Genomic DNA, 25,786 nt, shown 5'->3' with positions numbered 1-25,786 from the left:
TTAATTAAAAAACATAAATAAATTTACAAGAAGTTCTAACTAGCTTAAAAATTAAATAAAATCAGGTCAATAAAATCCGCACTGGATCGGCGCACGTCATCCACACAAATATCACTATTACGGCAGTGGTAGAAAAACAATCAAACTGCTAACAGAAGTGAAATTATCAAAAATACAAGGAAAGTAAGTGGCTACTGTCATACAAAATCAGTTCTGTTAGCATTTTGAAGAAAAAGAAAAATCATTTAGCTCTAAGATCTACAGTTTCAAATCCTGATTCAGGACTAATTTTAGGAGACGACAATTCCGGTGGTGTTTCTCTAGACAGTGACGCCCTCTTATGTCTCGGCGGAGGTACGGGCGCGGGAGGAGCAGCCTTCGACTTTAGGAGATTCTTGATCCTCATTCCTCCTCTATAGTAATATAGATAAATACCAGCAAAGACTGCCACAGCAACCAATAACGCCACAACGGCTACAACCACACCGTACCACGAACTTCTAGTCGATTCTTCCGGCGTTGGTACCGTAGGTCTCCTGGCAGGAGGTACGTATGACGGTCTTGGCCTCCTTGTAGTTGTAGCAAAGCTCTTTCCTATGGCAATATCGGCGCATGCCCGAAATTCTTCCTGATGACCGCATCCTATAGCTCCAGTTCCATTTTCACAGTCTCCCCAATTGTTAGCAGCCATATATCGCCATTGCAAGACACAATGGGCACATTCCAAGTCCTCTGGTAGTCGATATTTCATTTCATAGATTTTATTTCCATCTTTAGGATAAAACTTTGTACCATCTCTCCCATCAAATTTAAGAACATTTTTGTCTAAACATTCCTGTGTAGTATCTTTAGGATCGTCACAAACTCTAAATTCGAAATAACCATTGTGGTTAGCTGTTAACTCGATCTTGATTGTGATAGCGTCTTTGGGTGAATATCTTCTTACTATTACACCTTTTCCAAACCGTCCTCCTAATTCGTGAGCTCTTGGAGTTGGAGCATCCCAAGCATCACCACATACTCCACATTTTCCTTTATTTTTTTGCCATTGTCTTGAGAAGCCCCCGCAGAACAATTCATGATCGTTGTAATTGTGTGGTGTGTCGAAGCCGTATCTCCAGGCTGATGCCCTCGATGGAGGTTCAATTAGCCTTCCATGGCCATTGACAGTGTTCCATGTGAATGGGAGAATGGCGAGACAGCACCACGCGAGTGCCTGGAAAGACGAGAACAATACTTTAATAAATTGACTAGAACAATACAAATAACCTCGGCGTCCAAATTTCAACTAAATTGCGGATGATAAAAAGGTCGGGATAAAAGTACCAAGGCCCGTTTACGTGTGTCTTTTTAAGATTGATGCTAATAGAGGTATGTCTGGAGACGACGGGCGGAGGTCCATAAGCTCGTACTCCAGCGCGTACTTAATGGTAAGTATGTATAAATAACTGCCTCCGTAGCCGAACGGATATCATGCCGGACTGCCACGCAGAGGTCCCAGGTTCGATTCCCGGGCCGGGAGAAATAGTTGTATGGCCTACAATTATTTCTCTCGTGAGTTTGGGTGTAATTTGTGGTTGTCTATGTGTGTGTCCATGGCACCCGCGACACAGGGCTTCCCTAGTGCGGGGCTATGTTGAGTGTGTGCGTTATTTATTTATTTATTTATAAATAAATAACATTTGATAACAAGTTGTGAGGAAAGAGGCCAAACCAAGTTTGAACAGATGTTAAGCTCCCATTCGTTGCAGCAGACGTGTTATATGATAGAAAAATAATGAAGTGTTTTGTTTATTTTCCTACGACTTACTGTTATACTTACGTACTCGTACGCCTAGGTATTTTAAAGAAACTGTGGATGGTAATTTTTAATGACAATGTGAAAGATTATAAAAGAATAATGTACAATTTCTTATCTTTAGATATTTTATGAGAAGAATAAATCTAACCGTACACTCTACTTTCTTTTCACAAGTTTGTTGTTTCCGAAGTAACTAGAAGAGTGTAAGTCTGGCGGAAGACGGTTGAGGCACGACTCAGAGGTCCAAGTTTCAAATTCCAGCGGCATGTACCGAATGCCTTTAATTACTAAGATACTACATTTGCCAATGTTATGCTGCAACACCTCTAGAAAATGGTGAACCTGCATGTCGGAGACGGTACCCAGTCTTTGGAAAACGTTGGGTTCCCAATTCTCATAGGGCCAGGGTGTCGGACCATGGCCTAAACCCTATTTTGAGAGTGCGTATTTTTGAGATATAATATATGGTGGACTCATGATGATGATGGATGGATGAATGGACGAGTTTACATATCCTAGTCAAGAGACTCAAAGTAAATTTTGATTTCCGCTACTAGAATACGCTATAGGGGTTTGTTTTGCCTTATTCTTTGTTATTCATTTTTAAATTGGCCGCCGTGGTCGAACGCGAAGGGTTCGAGTCCCGGGCCAGCAAAATATTTGAATGGTCTACGTTTATTTCTCTCGTGAGTTTGGGTTTATTTTATTTTATTTTGGGTTCATTTGGTATATTTGCTTTATTATTAATTCGTACCCACAGTATAATGAAACTCCATGGAATCATATGTCACAAGTGCTTTTATCGCATGAAGACAAACGTAATACGAACTACGTGAAAAATAGTGTATATATAGTGTACGCACACAGCGTTATTTAAAAAAACCTGTATCTTCATAAATAAATAAATGAATGAAACGTATATCAACGAAGGGTACTCTAAATATAATTTCTCGTAACAATAGAGCTCGGAAACGATAGAGGCGCGTGCGCAGCGACCGCTCGACCATACCAAATTGTATCGACGCGTTTCCTTTTCTTACATGAACCGTACGCGCATAATCGAGCTAGATATTTGAAAATAATATATGTATGTACATTGTGTTGCATGTTACTCGTATCTTAATGAAGGTGTGGATATTGTGAATGTGTGTTGCAAGTTTTACGACCTCGAACTTTAATAATAACAGGTGACGGAACGGACAAGTCGTGTGTCTGGTGTTAAGCGACACGCCTGTCCATAACAGTTGCAGTCTTTGTGATCAGAGGGGCACTACCACTGCGCCGGTCACCCTGAGACAAGTTAACAAGTCCCATGTGCCTGTAATTTCACCAGCACCTTTACCCTTCCAAACCGGAACGCAGTAATGCTTATTATTACTGTTTAATTTATTTTAACATTGTAGTTAGAGATGTGGCTCCTAAAACAATTTTACGATATTTAACACAAAATAAAATATTATGATGTCATGAAGTATTTATAAACCAATAAAAAAAAGCTGAAATCTGAGAATAATTAAAAACAATCTACCAGCTAGGAATAATTAAAGATGTCGCAACCTCCGATCTTAAAACGCCAAGTTTAAAAAAACTACCTATTGTTAAAACGCTAACTTGTTAATCAGGATAACAAATTACCAACAAGATAGGCAAATGCAAAGATGGTGTTAATAAGCTAGCAAACAAAAATATCGCGACGACGTAAGGTCATCGTGCCATTCTGTGGTGCCATTGTATTGAAATTCATGTAATTATCCGCTATCGAATGCTGACTTAGATACATGAGTATCTACTTGGTAACAATACTGTATGAGAATCAGTGATATAGACATCGATAATTTTGCTGCAAAGGTCCATACATCCATTCATTCATTCAATAGTAATGGACCAGATCGTGTCAGTATAGTACCAGAGCCAATCCAGTGTCTTCCCTGGATTACCATGGCCATGGTCAGCAGGAACTAACCAGCAGATCGAGCTGGAGTTTCTTTACTTCAGAGTACTGTTAAGGTACAATTTTTTGGAATTATAAGGTTTAATAGTCATTAAATAAAAACGGGTAATTTGAAGTACACCCGCCATATTGACTGTAACTACGGCGGCGGGTGTATCTTTGAGACTTCGTTCCGATGGAGGTATATTTTTTTTTAAGAATAGGTACTAAATAGTACAATTTAGGTACATTTAATTTCGTACTAATCAGCAGGCCGAGTTGGCGTTTCTTTTAGTTTAGGGTACTATTAAGGTACACATTTTTGAAACAAAACGTTTTCATAGTTATTAAATAAAAAACTGGTAATTTAAGGTACACCCGCCACATTGAATGTCAATTTGGCGGGTGTACCAGGTGTACCTTTGATATTGCTATTACTTCGTTCTGATGGAGGTACAATTTTTTCAGTAGGTACTAAATATTACAATTTAGTTACTTTTTTTAGTACTAAATTTGTCAGGATTCGTTAACATACAACCGCATTCTGACTCTCCTCGACGTAGGTACCATTCATGTTTTCACCAGGATGACAAGCATTATAGTGTATCACATCGTTATGATAAGAAGAAGAAGAAGCAAATTGCGAAATTGCGAAGAAAAAGTGTTTTGTGCGAGTACGTAGATCCGTACGTTGTAAAGGTATGAAGGTCAATGACTTGCTTATGAAGTAGAAAACTTGTCTTTAACTCATACAAGTTAACATAAAAGGAAATTGTTCGTTTTTATTTTATAACAACATTCTAGTACGTTTTTCTGGAAGTAATTTTTTAAAACATTTTATGGACTTGGCAGGTAGGAATGCTGAGCCATATTCGAAGATATAGATAGATATAATCTATAGAGTTAGGTTTTCGCGATAGTTACATATCGATATATATATATATATATTAGACAACATCACAGACGTTACACTGATCCCAAAGTAGGTAGCTATACCACTTGTGCTATGGAAATCGGAAACAACGACGGTACCACAAACACCCAGACCCGAGACAATATAGAAAAGTTAGTTTTCTATCTCAGAGACGGCGACACCATAAAAACCGGTGTGCAAGCCACTCGACCACTGAGGCCGTCTAATTGGAACTGAAACTGTTTTCTTCCGAATAAAACACACATGTACATATTTGTTTTTTTTTTCAAACAAACCCGCTTTTCGGGTCCTTTACACGTCTTATGGTCACGGCTTGGTAAAGTCATCAACCAGTTGTGTTCTTTATTATTATGGTATTTTTTTAATGTTGTTTATATGTTCATCGTTACAAGCATAAAAAAATAATTTATTTACTTCAAATATAATCGTTAAACCTTTCTTAGTATGTATATAAAAATAATTGCGCATTTGACCTCCATCTCACCTGATGGAAAGAGACAATGAGGTTGATGACGAGGCATGCACATCCAAATAATCGCTATTCACTCTCGCCTTGAAAAGGACCAAGTTATAACGTTCGGGGAACACGTCCGCAGGCAGGGAATACCACTCCCTAGCCGCTCGCCATATAAATGTGGAAGCGAGGTTTCGTGCCGATTCTGGGAATAATCAAACTTAGGGGTGGAACCCCAGCCCACGTGTAGTCCACTCGATGATGGAAAGAGGAAGTCGGAATGACATCATGCAATTCAATCGCTCACTTTCCGCATAGAAGTTTCCTTGCCACCCATAATGGAAACTAACTTAGAAGAAAACTTTGTTCTTAAGAGATTACAACACTGTTTCAAATTCGGGTACTGTTAAATCGATTGCTATGCATGAGCCTTTAAAAAATATAGAAAAATTAGATGCTTATCTTATTATTCTTCTTATTGAAACCTGTCAAACCAATTCGAACTTGTTAAACAAGTTGTATTATAATTTACACAGAATTATAGCACAAAAACACTATAAATGTTTTTTTTAGTACGTTTTGAAATAATAAGTAACCACTGCGGTTGCTGCTTTGTGTCTTACGCGCTCGAGACTGAATCGCCGTAGACCTTTCTCCTGAAAAGTTGACATTTTACAGATGGGACCTTATTACACCAAAGTTGCGAATCTCAGGTAAACAACGTTATGAAATCTCAGACCTAACACCACTAATACTTTTTTTTGTTGTAGAGACAACACATCAAAAACATGCTCAGTACAATCGTAACAAAAAGACGATTACATAAATCGTTCCACTGAAATAGAAAACATTGAATGAAAAAATGTACGTACGAACAATATGTTCAATCTATGTTATAGTTCTCACAAAGTGATCGGTGTTATCCATCATCGTGAGTGGTTTAAGTTACGAAATATTTGGCTTATTGCAGACAGATTAACAAATAAGCAGTTCGCTAAAATAAGAGATGCAAAAGTGTCGGATAAGATTTTGAACAAAACACGAGTAAATACTTCTTAATTTATTCATTTTGTTCAACTTATATTAACAATACTAATAGTTAAACATGTATGCCACAGTCAAAATTAAAATTACTTTTTTTACATACAATACTATCACTGCCTCTGCGGTCAAACGGTTACCATCCTGGACTGCCACGCAGAGGTCCCGGGTTCAAAGCAGACAGAGAGAACAGCGCTTTAAGCTCTGAGTGGCACTGCAACTGTTATGGACAGGCGCACGATTTGTTCGTTCCCTTACTTGGTATCATACAAAAAAGTGACGTATTGTAAAGTCGTCAACCGACAACAAATATCATCATCATCATCATCATATCAGCCGGAAGACGTCCACTGCTGAACATAAGCCTCCCTCAAAGATTGCCAGACTAGCCAGTCGGAAGCGCCGTGCATCCATCGGTTTCCCGCCGCCCTTATAAGGTCATCCGTTCATCTAGTAGGGGGCCGTCCTACTGAACGCCTTCTGGTTCGTGGTCTCCATTCAAGAACCTTTCTGCCCTAACGGCCGTCAGTTCTACGAGCTATGTGCTCTGCCAATTCAACTTGCTAATCCTTCGAGCTATGTCGGTGACTTTCGTTCTTCTACGGATCTCCTTATTTCTGATTCGACCACGTAGAGAAATGCCGAGCATTGCTCGCTTCATAGCTCGTTGAGTGACTTTGATCTTTTTTATGAGGCTCATTGTAAGTGACCACGTCTCAGAGCCGTAGGTCATCGCAGATAACACGCACTGCTCGAAGATTTTTGTATTGCACACGAGAAGACGTCGCGCAGCTTCCCGAAAGCTGCCCAACCTAGTCGGATTCGACGATTGATCTTTTCCTGGAAGTTGGCTCTGCCTAATTGGACGGTTTATCCGAGGTAGACATACTCGTCAACAACTTCGAGAATAGAGGTTCCCATTGTTATAGGGGTGTGTACAACATGGGCATTCAACATCAGTTTCGTCTTGTCCATGTTCATTTTTCGACACACCTGCTGGGAAACTCTATTGAGGTCAACAGCGAATGCAAAACGTCAAAAATACGTATAAATATAGTTCATGCAAATCATAAACCTATTTTGAACTATAAAAGTAAATGAAACGCTGGTTTGATTGAGAAAAAATATATTTTTTTTATTTTTTTATTTAAACACTTTATTGTACCACAAAGTAACTTACAAATGTTCAGAAACAATTTAAATATTTGTGTACAAAGGCGAGCTTATCCCATAAAGAGATTTCTTCCAACTAACCTTTTATATATACGCATAGACCCGAAAGAACATCATTTTCAATCAAATCTCAAGTGTCAGCATGACGCGCTGTTGACTCTGTAAACACTCACTAATATTTTACCATAGCCCGTTATGATTAATAATACTCTAAAAACAACAAACATACACCCAGCAATGATAATAATAATACAGTAAAAAATCATGAATCTTTTTTGGGAACAAAAGTTGTGCCCAAAACTGAGCATGGCAATCCGTTGCTGCGTCTGTGTACCGCTAGCAGATTTTTACAAGCTCATTCACTCAAAATAGAACCGTTAATCGTCCTTAATGTTTCAAAATTGTATTTCATACTGATAGCATGACACCTCTTCAGAAAGGCCGTTGTTCCACGGACATGTAGGAGGAAACTTTTTATCTAACTGAACAACTTGCTATGTAAATTTCAAGAACTTATTTTTTCAACAAACATTGACATCGAACTTATAGAACTTCGCAACAAGCTCTAAAAGTCAACTTCAAGTGTCATAAACATAACGGAACAATCCATATAACAAAAATAATCGAGATTTGAATAAAATGTTGGCCTCTTACGCTAATTATTAATTTTATAACACGTGGTTATGATTAAGTATACAATTAATGGACCCCAACGATGTGTGAATCCTACCTATAAAGATCTCAGTTCAGTTAGTTTGTTTAACTGGTTAGTTAGTTATTTTAACAAATCAAAGAATCTTTATTTCATAGGTAAGCAAATTACACTTGAAACCGTCATATTGATTAAACTCTACTGCTCACTCGCAGATTCCCAAAAAAACTCTAGGGGTTGCTCTTTGTTAATAAATATTTGTACACAATTTATCATTTACAATATTTATTTCAAACATCATAGATCGAAACTACTTGCAACTAAGTGATTTTTGACATCCAAGTACGCAGAAGCTGTAAATCTTTAGTATAAAGTTTTTGTTTCGCTATAGTTTTAAACCTCGTGAATGCCAAATTTTGAATATCAATCAGAATCTTATTATAGAAGCGTATGCGTTGCCCCATATAGGAATTTGGGCTTTGTGAAGACGACTGTCTTCGCTTCTACTTTATCCGCTACATCTTTTAACATAAACTCTATGTACGTCTAAAACATCTATTAATGAGACGCATCGCTTTCTCACCTCCTCGATTCAGAAGAATAGTTGCATCATGTTATAGAAAACAAAATTAATTCTGTGGGAAAATAAAACAATTTGTTTGATCTAGTTTTCAATTCATAGTTTGAGAATAGACACTTTTTCCAGGTCAGGGATTTTATTTACTTACCTCGATGATGGAAGTTTTGGTAAAGTAAAGTTGTTTTTTAATAATATGCTTGAAATGAATAGATAAATGTCCATATTATAGATACAAGGGGTGACATAAAGAGGTTAAAAGCACCAAATAATAATTAAATGCTTTTTGAATTTTGGATTCGTGTAAATACATTGTACTGCTTAAAATAATATGTTAAAACCACTATTCCCACTAGTTCTGTTGTACAGTTCTGTTGACAGAGCTACTTGTAATTTTCCTCATTTGTTCAAATAGACAGTTTTCTTCACAGAACTATTGACAATTTTCGCTGCCACTAGTTCTGTAATAGACTAGGGGTCGTATTCTAGAACTCTACTCAATGCTCAAGTCAGGATTGCACTGCAAACACAAGCACTGGAAATACGACCCTAATGGCAGGGACTTGAGTATGATTTCGAGTGCTTTGAATCATACTCAAATCCTGACTTGAGCATTGAGTAGAGTTCTGGAATACGACCCTAAGTGTTGAGTTTAGTTTCGAATCTACTACTCACCTAGAAAGCAGAAGTTGGATTTTATAATATATAAAAAATGCAGTAGGTAACTAACCTTTAACCAAAGTAAACTTTTTTTTTATGAGCTTCAAGTGATAGTCTTTTTAGTAGCAGTAGACCTTGTGAAAGAGTTTGTCCAGAGAACTACCAAGTAAGTTACCTATTGCAATGTGACCATTACTGCGTTCCGGTTTTGTGGGGTCAGGTTGGTGGTGAAATAGGATTTGTCAGCTTAGTCCCGGGGTGACGGGCGCAATGGCAGTGTCCCTATGATCTTTACGATTACTGCCAGGCGCACGACTTGTACATCCCGTCCCTTGAATTTATAAAACTATTGTGGCATAAACTATTTAACATTATGAATTTTAAAAGAAACCGCCCATCTTGATCAATAACCATGTTATGCAAAAATATTTATGTCAACACGTCATGACTTCGTAGTTTTGCATAGAAGTTTACGGTCATGATATTGATCATGATTTTCATGTTGAGATGGTGAATCATGATGTTAAAAACATGACTTTTGGAGTCGTGAATGAGCGATTAGATATTCGTGATTAGAATGAAAATTGAGATGATTAATTGATTGAAACTATTTTTTCAAATCACGTATGATAGTTTGTAATTGTCCTATGTGTAACAATCGTGAAAACCTAATACTCCGATATAATTAATGGAAGCTTAGTAGAACTGATTTTAGCTTAGAAGCCAATATGTTTGCATTGTAAGCAGAAGGTTTCGACGCTAAGTGAAAGAAAATAGTTAATTTGTATTATTATGAATACATATTTAAAGTATATTCTACCAAAAATATTAAACAATAATTAACTATTTAATTTGTAAAAAGTATTCTACTTGATGTCAACGTTTAACAACTATTCGTACACAGTTACTTTTTTCAATAATGCTTGGTATGTGAAATTATATTACTTGTGTTAATTAAATTAAATAAAAATATATAATTAAAATTAATGTAACATTGTTGTAAATATAATTTCATTTTCTAATATTAAGTATTTCAACTGATTCTAAAAAGAAAAGATGTACGGGCTCCTTCGCGAGGTCCGCCATATTTGACCCGAGTACAATTTGTTGTGAAGTCGTGATCAAGGACACTCAAGGACAAAGAATAAGAGATATAGTAAAAGTGTCTATTGTGTTTTCATAAGCAAAGTAAGAAAACACGATGTATGAAACAAATTTTTCGGATTTCAATCGCGTACCTATATTTGTTTTTAAACCAACCAACGGGCTCTTACAGATCTCATGGTCACGGCTGACCGAAATGGCAAAAAATTTCTTCATTTCATTTACATAATTAAATCGGTCCTTTCGGATTAGTGTTCATTACCTAATTTCCGTGGCAATTTTTATTATTTAAATATTCAAATATATCATCGTGTAATTATCAAATAATATTTTACAATACAATACTCTAATATCAAATAATATTGCACAATAAAAAATCGACTAGGTACTTAAAGAATAATAATTGCCACGGAAATTAGGTAGTGAACACTAGTCCGTGAATGACCAAAATAATTCTTAGTTATTGAAGGAAACAACACGATGGATTTATTTCACATTTGTAATGTTTTCATTGTTTACATTTTCGATCTGATTTTACGGATGTGAATTTATTGACAAATTAAAATGGAAGATTTCAATAATGATATGTTTATTTCCTTATTAGAAAAGTAAAGTCAGCATTTGGAACCTTAAATGTTCAGTGACAAGCTACAAGTAACATATGTGTTTCTATTTCGAAATCAATAAATACACTGCGCTCTACATAGGCACGCGTTTCTAACTGCTTACAGACAGTGTTGAGAGCGTGCAGTCTTTTTTATGATATCTAGTGACTGGGTGAATAAGTCGTGCGGCACAATAGCTGCAGTGGGGCACTGCCAGTGCGCCCGTCACCCTGATACATAAATTGACAAAACCCACGTGCCTGTAATTTCACCACCACCCTACCCTTCAAAACCGAAGCGCAGTAATGCTCACATTACTGCTTGGCGGCAGAAATAGGTAAGGTAGCAGTATTTCCCTGGACGATCTTTTCCATGAGACGCTCTACTGCTAAAAAGTAGATTTCGACAGTTGTATCAACTTCGTGCATGCAAAGAGTTTTCCGAGAGCACAGACTATAAATAATATTAATAAATAAGATGACCCGCATTTAAAAAATGATGTGATAGTGGTTAGAAGAATGCATTATTATTTTTTATTTTGATACTATCTTAACTTGTATTATTAATACTTTTATTATTCAAATTATAAAAAGTTTTTGCTTAATTTAACAATAATTTGATATTGTATTTCATTATAATTATTATTATTATTTTAATTTTAGTTTACTAAAGATGAAATTTTTTTGAAGTCAAATAAATTGCAGTGCCCTGCGGGGTTAGATGATTATACTTAAAATTATTTTAAGAACTTTTATATCACCCATGTAATGCAATGAATATGAATGTGCAGTACGTCTGGTAGTAGCTTAAGCCCTAGTGTCTAAAACGAGAAACGAGAGAAACGGACAGCAATAAAGTGGTAAAATGTATTTATACCCATGCCACGTGATTTTTTGCACTAATTTTCAAATTGCTATGCAACTGGCATACAAGGGGTGCTCCAAAAACGTTTTATGCATTTCAATGAACTTTATTATATAGGCCGTGTCATTTCTAAAGTGTTTATGTAATAATTACGTGGCCTGTAATTAGCGTGAATTCGCAAGTAGTGGGACAGTTTTAAAGTGGGTCTAGAAAGTAGTTTAACTGTGAAAAATGTTATCGGTTATGGAGGTGACCGCCATTTGTTTTGGTTGTTTTCATAATTATTATGAGAACAAAAGCACCAAATAGGGAGACATTTATTATGTTTATTTTTTATCTTTTTTTTTACAGAATACCAAGCCATGCTACCTAAGATCTCCTGGAAGAAACTGCTGGCTAAGCAGCAATTTCTTTCAGGCGATCTAAGGCGGCCTGTTGTACATTAGCTTAATCTGTGATACTTGTGTTTCTATTCTGTGTTATCATGTCATTTCCGTGGCAGCAGAGCTCCTTGTGAAAGAGTTCGATTTAGGGGTAGTATTGCCACCTTACCTATTGCTGCCACGAAGCAGTAATGTCAGCATTACTGCGTTCCGGTTTTGAAGTGTAAGGGTGCTAGTGAAATTATGGGCACATGCGCTTGTTAACTTATGTCTCAGGGTGACGGGCGCTGTGGCAATGCAATTTTTATTATTATTATTGTTAATAATTTCTTCCATCAGTCGAAATGACTACAATTTCTCATATTAAAATTTATCAAAAAAATAAAACGAAGTCCACTCATGCAAAAACAATTTTGCTTAACTTACATAATAACTTTCAAATTTCTTTCACATGCATTTCATTACGCATTATCTAACGTTCTATACGTGTAAGTAAAAAGGTAGAATTTTCGTTTAGGGCTATTTAGTAACTAGAACGCATTATAATATAAGTTATAAAGTTCATAAAACATGGTGGTCACGTTTTGGTTGACCTATTGGCAATCATATTGTGTGGCAATCAATGGCAATGGACGTTTTATTGCTCTTTGATTGAATAGTCTAGGAGCAATAGGATTTTATTAAGGGTGTGCTTAAGCTATTTGGTAGCAGTCTAATAATAACGTTTCGTATTCTTTTCGAATCCGAGAAATGACGGTCCGAAATGTCACAGGGATCATTTTATCTCTAGATGTACAAGTGATAAGTTTTCTAGGTTTGTATAGTCTCGGATTCAAAACGAACCCAATCGAACGCAGGGCGTGAACTATATGCTAGACCTGGTGCTGGATGGCGTCAAAGCAATGAAGCGCTATAATAGCGCAAATACGCGCTTACCACCAGACGCACGTTACTTGGTTTTATAAAAAAAAGCCATTATCGACGTGGTGTTAGCAATTAAAACGAATTTTGTAACAGATTTTTAATAGCAAAGATCTGAGGGGCACTGCCTCTGCGCCCGTCACCTTGAGACATACGTTGACAAGTCCCATGTGCCTGTAATTTCACCAGCTGCCTTACCCTTCAAAACTGGAACACAGTAATGCTGACAAAGAGTTTTCTCGAGACGAAATTATGAACAATAAACGTTTTAGTCTTCCATAACAGTTTGCTAAATTTATACAATATAAAATACAAAAGTCCATTCAACTAACAGCTTACAGCTGACAAAACATAAACATTCAAACCACGCCAGCACTTTCGCGCTCACGGAAAGTGAAAACGGAATGGAACTTTCGGAAATATCTGTTATTAGCAACTGTATAATAATTGTAATAAAGTAAACATTATGTCATTATGTTTTAAACGACGAAGGCTGCTAAGTGGTTGGAGGTATTAAAGAAATATGTGTCTGTAATTAAATAATTAGAGCAAAATGTGTCATGTGTCAAGAAAGTGGAGAACATTATAAAAGTTTGCTCAAGAAATGAAACAGTAATGCTTAATGCAGTGGATGTATAATGATCGCACTTCACATCTGCTTATATTCGTTATTGGGTGTTCAAATATTGTTAATCATTATTGAAGTACAGACAAACACGCAGACGCTGACAAATATGACCGTCTACACAAGGAGCCAAATAGGGAGATAAATAATTTATATGACTATAGTGTGTAACAAAATAATAATAATAAAATGGCCATGGGAAGCGCCACCAGTAGACATTATATATTGCACAACATTACATACGTTGCTCTGATCCTAAAGCAAGTAACTAAAGTACTTATAATTATTAATACGGCCAGCACCAACGGCAAGCACATAGAAAAATTCGTGAGGTCTGTTGGTTCGTTCCGTGGCTTAGTTGGTACGGTATGCAAGAAGACGTCGGTTCGAACCGACCGGATCGAAGGAATTTTTTCTGAGTGTTTTTCTGAGTGTTCGATCTTTGTATTAATAATTATAACAAACAAGTGGAATAATTTCACAAAAAATAATTGAATATCAATTCAATAAAAATTTAATTAATACAGTGAATAGCGACATCTCTCGCCAGGACTGGTAGCTGTAAAGGTACTAACTGGGTGATAAATCTGCAATAGATTTCTCATAGATGGCGCTACGACTATAAAGTCGTTGAAAGACCAAGTACAAAGACGACGCAAGCACAAAGAAAAATTCGTGAGGTCCGTTGGTTCGTTCCGTGGCTTAGTTGGTATAGCGTCTGGCACGGTATGCAAGAAGACGTCGGTTCGAATCCGACCGGATTGAAGGAATTTTTTCTGAGTGTTTTTTCTGAGTGTTCGATCTTTGTATTAATAATTATAACAAACTAGTGGAGTAATTTCACAAAAAATAATTGAATATCAATTCAATAAAAATTTCATTAATAAAGTACTTATGTAATGGAAATCGGAAACAATGACAGTATCGAAAAGTAGAATATAGAAAAGTTAGCTTTTTTACAATAACCCGGCCGGGTATCAAACCCGTGACCTCAGAGATGGCGACACCATGAAAACCCGTGTGCAAGCCGATCACGGAGATTTCAATAAAACATGGCAAATAGATGTTATTCCACAAACTTTTGATGTTGGTTTATTTTTCTCATAAAAAAGGTATAATTATTTCAACTTTCATGTGATAAATGAACTTTTGAGGTAGGGTATGATTTATTGGAAATGAAACTGCTTAATTCGGATCACAGCTACTCATCTGTGACCATGTGCCCTGTAAAAATCCCGAAATGTTGTTTTGTTTCAAAAAACAAGTATAGTTACTTAATAAAACAGTTTATTTTCAAAACGAACATTGGTTAGAATGAGCTAGAAAATGTGACAATAATTCAATTTAAAAAGACAATAATTGAAAATAAACATTTCATCAAAATACACACTTGTTTGCCACACTAGTGAGCGCTAAGTACCTACCTCTATGGAAATCGCTATATTTGACACGCTGCGCTGTCACACATTTGCTCTAGATAATCAAGAGAAACCTACTAAAAGAGCTATCTCGCGTGTTTCTTAAATTTAATATTTATTGACACACTTTCTATCTATATCTTTCTTTATATATAAGCTTTATACTTCATTGGAATTGCTTTAGAACTGTTTAGCTGCCGAGATAAAAGATATTCATGAATTTATATGCCAATATCGGTGGAAATATGAGGACTGTTATATATATTTATACTATCTTATGTAAACCACATTTTAAGCGAATTAATATCATTATTCATTCTTTTATATCTTGTTCTAAGTAATATTCGTTTAAGAAATGAGAGTTCTATTTTTAAATAAACTTCAAACAAGTCTAAAAATTATTTAAAAAAACAAAAACCCGACCGCAAAAAAATTTTGCTGGAAAGATAAAAAAAATTTCCCCCTCACTATTTTTATGGCCTATTGACACTCCCACAAGACGAATCTAACGACACCTCATGCGTCAAAATCCATCAAGCCGTTTGGGCTGTATAGCGTGAAAAAGAAATGTACATACATACATACATACATACATACATACATACATACATACATACATACATACATACATACATACACTTGAAAAACATAACGCTCCCGCAGTCAAGTAAAAAGCAGGAGGCTCAATTCGATTGTATTTTTTTGTGTGTATGTTACGCGATAACTCGTTTTCGTTCGGCATTTGTGAACCGATTTTGACGATTCTTTTTTGTTGGAATGAGGGTACCAAAGTATTCCACCTGTAATGATGACAAACTAGGGGATGAATGCGGTTTCGCGCACTTTCCGGCCACCGATTTCAATAAAACTTGGCAAATAAATACATCTACATCTATTCCACGAATAAGGTCGGTTTGTTTTATAAAAAAAATTTATTCAGATATATCGACTCATCCGTAGAACAAAGGTCTATGTGCAAGACTACTTGTTCTCAGGACATAGTAGGTACCTACATTTCGTTCGTTCTTCTTCGCTGTGGATGTCAGATCGATCGTCGTTCGATTTTATATTTCCGAAATGAAATAAGATAATTATATAAATTCTCAGAACACCTTTACGTAGGCATTAGTTTGAATAAGGAAATTATTCTCGCAACGTACTTATTCTCTCTTCGCTATATAATCACATAGAACTTAGTTCTTCATATGAGTCGTATAATTGCGCATATTTAGTGAATTAGGTTTTCGGAAAGGAAATTAAACTATTTTTTATTTTTTCAAACAAACCAACGCATGTGGCCCTTTACATGATCATGGTTGATGTCAGCTGACGGCGGATTTTCACAATCACAAATATACGTGAATTAGATACGAAGAAATGATTTCATTTCCAACGCGTATATTTTTTTAAATAAACCAATGTTGCAGTTCAGGCTCTTTACAGGTCCCACGGGTAAATAGTCCGAAACGTTGGTGTGTTTGAAAAACCAAATATACTCGCTTTTAGATCCGAAAAATTTAACGAGAACTCGGTATTTCTTAACTCGTATAGCTGAGTCAATAAAAACAATCACAGATGTAATTAAGTTTCCACTTGTCCACTGGTTGTCATAGTATTAGTAAAATCCACTGCAGTCATAACTGCTACTAACAATTTAGTAGCAGTAGAGCTTCTTATGAAAGAGTATGTCCAGGGAAGTACTGTCATCTTACCTATTTCTGCCGCCAAGCAGTAATATGAGCATTACTGCGTTCCGGTTTAGAAGGGTAAGAGCGTTTGAGTGGGTCTACTCTCGATCTCCGTCTGACATCCCTCCGAAACAATTACTGCCAAATAAGCAATACTTGACCAATTGAAAAGACGCGTGATGCCAATGAAGCTTCATATTTGATACTTGTCTTTTAATTTTGTCGAATATTACTTATTTGACAGTAATTGTTTCGGACGGATGTCGGACGGAGATCGAGAGTAGACCCCCAGTTCCGAATCCGAGATATATCGGTCCGAAATGTCACAGTATCATTTTATCTCTAGGTGTACAAGAGACGTTCGTATTGTCTCGGGTTCGAATCGACCTAAGTGCACAAGTGATATCCGAGATGGATCCGAGTGTTCTTGATTTGTATAGTCTCTGATTAGGAAGGAATATTAATCGGATGCAATGTACAAACCGCGCTAAGGGTACTGTTAAATAAATAAATTTAAATTGAAACTGTTTATTTCGAAAAATTACAAAAGTTATTTCACCTTACTAAAGCTAAAATTTTTATGTTCTAAAATTAAGCACCTTAGTAACTTCCAACCACAGCCACATTTTAACATTATTACTTATTTCAAAGTCTAGTATATTTACTTACACAGTTCTTATATAATATTACTCCCTAGCCAAATGTCGTCCAATCAATCTGGTACAGATCCTTTTATTTGTTGATTCTAATATTTGCGCTAACTTCTTCTGTTTAACACATCTGGAAGTACAAATGACCATATTCTCCTACCATATACATTGTTATAATTTGGAAGTTTAAATGTACATACGATTGCTATTCAATATTCTTAGCCTTGATAGTCTTTTTTCCTTCTCCAAAAATGGAACTTTTTCTTGGTACTCAGATACAATTGCTAAATTTGCTTTATTATAAACATTTAAAACTTTACAGTATTGGAATAGTTTAGCATAATTATCTTTATATTTGCATTTCACTTTCAAGGGTACAATTTTCTTTAGGAGTCTTATTTGTAAGTCTTAATTTTTTTTAATTTTGTACGTTCTGCCATAACTAGCTAGACCATAGCTTATTACCGAGTCAGCCATTGACAAATATAACATTCTCAATGTGTTGTAAGGCATCTTACATTTGATAACATTAATATTTTCCAAAATCACTCTAAGGGTCGTATTCCAGACCTGTACTCAATGCTCAAGTCAGGATTTGAGAGACTTGAGTATGATTTCAAGCACTGGAAATACGACCCTAATGGCAAGGACTTGAGTATGATTTCTAGTGCTTTGAATTATACTCAAGTCCTGACTTGAGCATTGAGTAGAGTTCTAGAATACGACCCTCAGTCTATTACAATTACGGGTTTGTAGCAACTGGACCCGGGGTCGGTTTAAAGTTGCAACGGAACCCGAATGAGCCCAAATGCGAGTATCGTGTGATCCCGGGACCAACCGGTCACGGGGCTTTCAAAAATTTAGGACCTGTCCACTTATGTCACATGGTGACGGGCGCAGTGGCAGTGCTTCACAGATCTAGATTTAAAGCTCTTGAGTGGCACTGCAATTGTTATAGACAGGCGTGTAGCTTACCGTCAGGCGCACGACTTGTTCGTCCCGTCACTTGATATTATAAAAAAACCTCACTGTAGTTGCACCGTTTTGATATAGTAGCGTGAGAAACTGTAGCAAGTGCAATCTGTCGGTTTATCTCTAATCGGTAGGAATTTTTGGACAACTAACGGATTGCTTCACGATAGAGATCACACGACTGCGGAGTTAACCGGTTGTTACTCTGCACTGACAATGGCATAAAAATGTCATAGAATGTCCAATATTAATAAAGTGGGCCACAACTGAAGTTATGCTAATGCATAAAATTCTTTGTTGCAAATTGAACATTACGAAGGTTGCATACGTTAAAATTTTGCATTAAAAAAATCGACCTGAAAAGTTCGTGGTATCACATCTATTTGCCAAGTTTTAATGATATTGGTTACCGGAAAGTGTGTGAAACCGGATTCATCCCCTAGTTACCACTTAGAGAAGAAATATTTTCTTCAAATTTAAATGGGACCAACACTGAGGTACCCCTCTGTTCAACAAAAAAAGAAGCATCACAAAGTTATCGCATAACTTACAATTATAAAAAACAATACATTCGAATGATGAACCTCCGCCTTTTTTAGAGTCGGTCAAAAAGTGACAATTTGTATATCTTAGCCTAAATTTCGTAATTCCTATTTATACACGAAAGTAAGTTACGTTGTTTTAACAATTATACATTTAGAGCTCATGTTTGCGTTACTATAATCAACCTCTATAGTACTTGAAGCGTAAGTTATCAGGTTATTGTTGCTGGTTTTCTTGTCATGTCAATATTTAACAGTGTTATTTATTCACTCATAATGGATACAAAATTATATTAAAATTAATTAAGTAAATAAATTTATGTTAAGTATTTGTATGTACTAAGATTAACAAGAATTTTATAATTTTAAACAAAGAGCGAACACTTAAGGTCACTTCCATCCGGTTGGATTCGAACCAACGTGTCTGCCAGACGTTATGCCAACTAAGCTACAAATTACTAAAAAATATTCATAAATAATTACTAAAAACTAAATTGGACTTTAGTCATTATATTGATGATTTTAAATATTCTTAACTAGACATGCACCCCTCATGGAAGAATGGCATAAGTGGAGTTACGTCAAAAATGTTTATTGCTCCATTAGATACACAAAAATATAACCCACATCTTCTCTAATTCTTGTAAATCTATCGACTAAAATGTAGAATAGTTACAAGAATTGGAGAGGATGTGGATTATATTTTTCTGTATCTTATACATTTTTGAGCTAACTCCACACAAATAAACCACTTTATAAACTTACCTAACTTCAAAAAACGGAACGAAAAAAATAAAAAACTAAACAAGCCATAAGCAATTGTCCTAAATGATATAAAATGCTTTCTAACATGTTTTGTAGTAGATTTTTTAAACGGGTGCTAACGACTGATGTGCGTGCCCGACGACAATGCACTTATAAGTAGGAAGTTATAATCGGATGAAGACTACCGCAAGTCAAGACCATGGAAGAATAACTAAAACATTATAGAGAGGCACCAAAAAGTACTATTTATAATTATTGTGTTGATCTAAAAAATAGTTTCATTTCCAAGCATGAATAAAGTTCCGTCGTACACCACTAGATGGCATTGACTTATTTTTGAGCATTTCTGAATCCTAATGATGTTCCGGATTTAATACAGTAATTATTAATGGTACTGTCCTCTTTTAGATTACCATAAGTAAGCTTTAGTTACTTTAGGATCAGAGCAACGTATGTTGTTAGACAGTTATTAGGCAACATCATTAGACAACATCTGTCTAACGATGTCATATAATAACTGCATAAAAAAAACCTGAATTATAGTATTATTATAACTTTTTTATTTAAAAAACCGATCTCAAAAGTTAGCTTATTGGCTTTTTTACTGGAAATACACCTTATTGCCGAGTTTTATAGAAATCGATTAAAGGAAAGTGCGCGAAACCGGATTCATCTCCTAGTTTGCCGCCCTTAGAGGTGGAATATTTCCTTCAAATTTATATGGGACCAATACTGAGGTACTCTCATTCCAACAAAAAAAGGTCGAATTGAGAAGCTCCTCCTTTTTTAAAGTCGGTTAAAAACCTGCATAAAATGGAGGTACACAATACGAGAATGTGAAATGGTATGTGAATGATTACGTGTATGACAAATTCGAAGTGCATTACTCCTACAAAGATGGTCAAACAGGTTATAAATGCAAGTAGTTATCAAAATATTAGCAGTATCTAACTGGTGCGGTTTTGTTCACATTTATCATGCACACCTATCATAATGTCAATAATGTATGAGCTGTAATGTAACAATATTACTACTCCATTGTTTACAAGTCCATTTTTCAAACGTACTTTCTCTTTGATATGGATTGCTCATTGTAAACGTCTTGAAGATTATTTCAGTTTCGATTTCCTTTCGCTTCTTTTATGTTAAAATTACGTTTGATTTTGAAATATATTACCGTCATACTTTATTGACGTTACTTATTTCTGCCGCCATGCAGTAATATGAGCATTACTGTGTTTCGGTTTTGAAGTTAAGTGTGCTGGTGAAATGTGCCTGTAGCACATAAGATTTGTCATCTTATGTATCAGGGTGACGGGCACAGTGGCAGTGCCCCTCAGTAGGGTCAACACGACAAAGTGCGACTTGCGCGAGAGCGACATATAGCGCGAGATGCTGCTATTTTCGCATAGAAATCCCGCGCTTTCTGCTTTCGCATTCCATAATAATTGCAGTGTCACTCAGAGGTTCAAATCACAAAGACCAGTAAGGCTAGCACGACAGGATGCGATTTGCGCAAGAGCGACATAAAGCCGGATTTTTATGCGAGAATGGAAGTATCTCGCGCTATACGTCGCGCCCTGTCGTGTTAGCCCTGCTGATCTTTTTGATTTGAAGCTCTAAGTGACACTGCAATTATTATGGACGCTTACCACAATGCACACGACTTATTCGTCCCGTTACTTGATATTATAAAAAATGTTAAAGTGGTGTAATGTGTGAAAATATCGACTCATCCGAAGAACAGAGTCTGATGTGATTATACAACGAAAATAAGGCAAATACATAAACTCGTTATTTAAAATAAGGCCTATCTATAGCTGTTTTCATAATTTTTATAACTTATTTGGTTTCGGACATATAAAATCGAACACCGGTGGATCTGATATCCACAGTGAAGAACAACGAACGAAATGTAGAATGTTCTGAGAATAAGCTGTCTTGCACATAGGCCTTTGTTCTACGGATGAGTCGATATATTTGTTGATTATTGGAGCAGTAAAAGCAGTGTCTTATGTAAAGAATTGTTAACTAGACCACAAATTGAAACTTCCACAATATTTATACCTGGGTGTAATAAGACCATATCTGTAAAATAATAAGTTCTTCGGAGAGAGGTTTCAAGATTCTATGAACGAAATCAGTGTTTTATGCTTATGCTTAAATACGTGTTATAAAATTTCATGTAAATATACATAATTTGTTTCATGTAGTTTTTTTATTATACCAACTGACGAGACTGTTCGTCTCATAGTCGTGCGCCTGGTGGTAATCGACACGCCTATCCATAACAGTTGCAGTGCCACTCTGAGCTTCAAAACGTAAAGATCTGAGGGGCACTGCTACTGCGCCCCTCACCTTGAGACATAAGCTGGCTAGTTCCTTGTGCCTGTATTTTACCAGCACCTTTACCCTTCGAAACCGGAACGGCGTTAGAAATAGGTAAGGTGGCAGTGCTTCCTTGGACGAACTCTTTCATAAGGAGCTCTACTGCTACTAAAATTTCCATTACTTTCTTATGACAAAAGCCCTTTTGACGTATGATCACACGTGGCGTTGTTATACCAACGGTACGATATTATGTTTCCCCTCGGAATTATTATGTTATTTCCATTGACTTACAAATATATGGACGACGGGTCTAATACAAAAACCACGAAAAAAATGTCCCAAGTCAACCTATTTAAACGTAGTGACATGTAAAGGAATATGAAAAAGCTAAAACGTTGAATTTAAATTGTAATGTCATCGCAGTACTGTCTAATTTTGCTTGCTTCGCTGTCAGTCGAACAAACGAAGACTAAAGCGTGAATGATGCTCTGTATACGATTTTAACGCCCTATAAGTTCGGACACTTTTTAGCGCGGACGTCCATATAATTGTAAGTCAATGCTTTCTTATGATAAAAGCCCTTTTGACGTATGATCACACGTAGCGTTGTTATACCAACGGTACGATATTATGTTTCCCCTCGGAATTATTATGTTATTTCAGATAATAGTGTTTAACTCTGGGGTGGTGTATCGTGCAAATCAATATACAATACACTGTAATATCAAAAACAACATTTTAAGTAAATACTGCGAAAAATGTTTTTCTGTTTTTTTTTGCAAGTTTAGGGCACAAAGGTACAACATAATCCAGATAAAGACAATCCACTAAATTAGAACGATTTCTAATTTTTCAGGCCAATACCTTCCCCCACCACACGTGAGTTGAATTGGCTCGTGTAAAAAAAGGCCTTGTTGAACGTGCAATCTGTGCCATTCCACTAGTTTGCCTTGCCATTTAGTAATGAATCTTAGAGAATCATATTGTAATACTGGCTGTATTGTGGATGGACGTTGGGAATTTCACACTTTTCACTAGACTGGCTTTGTGAAATGGCTAGTCAATTCGCCCCGTGTAAATGGGCCATTAGACTTTAAAGAATTATATCCAGCCATTACAACAGCCGAAAGATTCTTTTTGTTAATGAAATTAAAAAACAGCGTACTGACTCTTGTAGAGTTTTGGTTTGACACGATAGTGCTGTAAATTCAGCCATTGGGATGCGTGGCGTGATGAAGGTGTTGGGACAGAATGCCACCACGTGAAGAAAAAGCAGGATAAAACATCTAAAACCTTATATTCTGGTGTGTTTATATAGACATACATGAGCGAATAGAATTTGTTTTTACATGAGAACATAACTTTTCTTTTCAAACTCAAATACATCACAAATAATCTCTTGGCCAGCTCTAACTTTTGTGATATGTTTAGTAACTATTTCGACAGAAGTAACTGAATAATAATTTGTGAGGAACGCTGGATAAATACTAATTTGAAATTTAATATGAGCTTTTCATTGAAGTAAAACATGGTGAGGAAACCTGCACTCTCCTCTCCCTCCTCATCCCTATCCTCGTTGTGCCCACGTGCATATCACAGGCGAAGTCATCGTATTGTGGGAGGAGGCCTGTGCTCAGTAGTGGGTCTATACATATAATAATAAACGCAAACACTCATAGCCCACACTAGGAAAACATGCATAGAAACCACAAATTACATCCAAACCCACGAGAGAAATAAATGTAGGCCATACAAATATTTCTCTGCGTGGCAGTCCAGCATGGTAACTGTTCGGCCACTAAGGATTATGGCTAACTGGTTACCTACCAGCACAGCAGTCCGAAATGAGATTTTCCAGAAATAACGTTTGGTCGAAATTTCATAACCTCGAAAGTAATTTTGAGAGGAAAATGTTTTTTCTTTTAAACCTAACTTAACCTAACCTAACCGAACGTAATCGTGTCTTTGCGATAAACATTCAACATATCCTAAAAGAACAACTGTTGCGTTATATAATTGTTATAAATATTTTTCACTTTACAAAAGAAATATTTACGATATATCGTATTTATAAGTATTATATCGTGTTTATAGTATTATTAGGTAATCATTAGTATTTATAAATAATATTGTACCTATTTAGGCAATAAATCATGCTAGAGATGGTGGTGTCCTTGTTCTAGTGCTCCCGGCGTTCTGGATACGGGGAATTGTTTCCGAGTGTCCTGGATGAAAGTCAGTATCGTTGCCACTAGACCATAACAAACATTGCTCAATTGTCCTACAAAGATATTTGTATTCAGAAACGTTTTATAGGGTCTAATAGGGTGTGTACTTTACAAAACACGTTACGTGTATGCATACGTTCGGCGTAGACGTAACAAGAGCACTGTCTGGAATTATAGTACCGCATTAAAAGCGAAAAATTTGGTTTCGGACACTTTTTTAAATTGATTTCCTGCTCTTCACAAACAAAGATGTGTTACTTCGCACAAGATTAGCATTTTTATATCACAATTAAGAACCAAACAAACTCCATTTGCATCGCATTCGCAGTAACACCTTATGTAGCTATTTTTAACACAGTATTGAAATGTGCTTTCACTATCTATGTTTTTTAATACTGGTAAAGCGGCTGTTTGAAATTGTAAATGTTATTTATTATCAAGAGAAAAAAAATTTATCGTATCCATATAATTACTTACAGAAATATCTGGAAAATAAAAAGAAGTCGTATCGTGGTAAGAAACCTGATATTAGTGATAAACATTTACTTACAGAAAGATTATAATAATCAAACTTACAGTAGGAGAAAGTCTGGACTGAATAAGCCACCCTGCGGCACGCCAGTGATAGAACTGGTAGGGCAACTTTATATTTCTTGTGAAAGGTCACGAATCGCTATTTAGCGAAAGTTTGGTCCGACTGAATGTATTTTATTCAATAAACAACATTGCTTTCTTAAACTAAAATGTAATATCGTGAATATCAATACAGTCGAAAATATGTGTTAAATCAAGAATCGCTTAATTGTTCATTAAATGAACGTGGGACACTAGAATCCTGTTAATGGGTATTTAATAACATGTGTACATAAATCATGCATAAATACGTAAGACTGCTGCCTAATTGCCTAACTGTTTTTATGCTATAAACATATTACGTTATTAAAAAGAATACTATAAGTACTAATATGCACATTGCCTCCGTAAAGTTTATACAATTTTCACGATTATCTATTAATAATTTATTATACATGATATACACAATTCACATTTAATAAAAGGGAAATGCAAACTAAAGGTTCTGCTTATTTCTTAAAGAAATTACTTCCAGCTAGTATCTCATTGAACTTCTTTTTTTTTCCATCCTCTAAGGATTGAACAGATTTAAGGTAAGAATCCACAACAAACTATTTGGTAGTAATGATGCAGCCTAGTGGCGTAATGAGCACAGTCGTGAGTTCACATACTGGTTAATTAGATATATATCCTTTAGTTTTACGTACAAATTTGTTTAAACACCTATGGTTTATTCCAATTATTAATAACGAAGATCGAACACTTAGAAAAAATTCCATCGATCCGGCCAGATTCGAATCGACGTCTTCTAGCAAACCGTGACAGACGCTATGCCAACTAAGCAACGAAATGAACCAGCGGACGTAAGTACTGGATACAATAACTAAAATAAATG

General features: G+C 35.9%; 1 protein-coding gene across 1 annotated transcript in view; it reads right to left on the bottom strand.

Annotated features, from left to right (window-relative positions):
* Window positions 1–31: 31 nt before the first annotated feature.
* The window catches only part of LOC113225428, a 51,727-nt gene continuing 25,972 nt past the window's right edge, over window positions 32–25,786 (bottom strand). The window contains exon 2 of the mRNA XM_026457737.1: window positions 32–1,216. Within this exon, the coding sequence (XP_026313522.1) occupies window positions 242–1,216 (975 nt within the window). The 3' untranslated portion in view covers window positions 32–241. The remainder of the gene's footprint in view (window positions 1,217–25,786) is intronic.

The sequence above is a fragment of the Hyposmocoma kahamanoa genome, unplaced genomic scaffold (genome assembly GCF_003589595.1).
Source record: "Hyposmocoma kahamanoa isolate Upper Pololo Valley unplaced genomic scaffold, ASM358959v1 160, whole genome shotgun sequence".
NCBI lineage: Eukaryota > Metazoa > Arthropoda > Insecta > Lepidoptera > Cosmopterigidae > Hyposmocoma > Hyposmocoma kahamanoa.
This window is presented reverse-complemented; position numbering and strand designations above follow the sequence as displayed.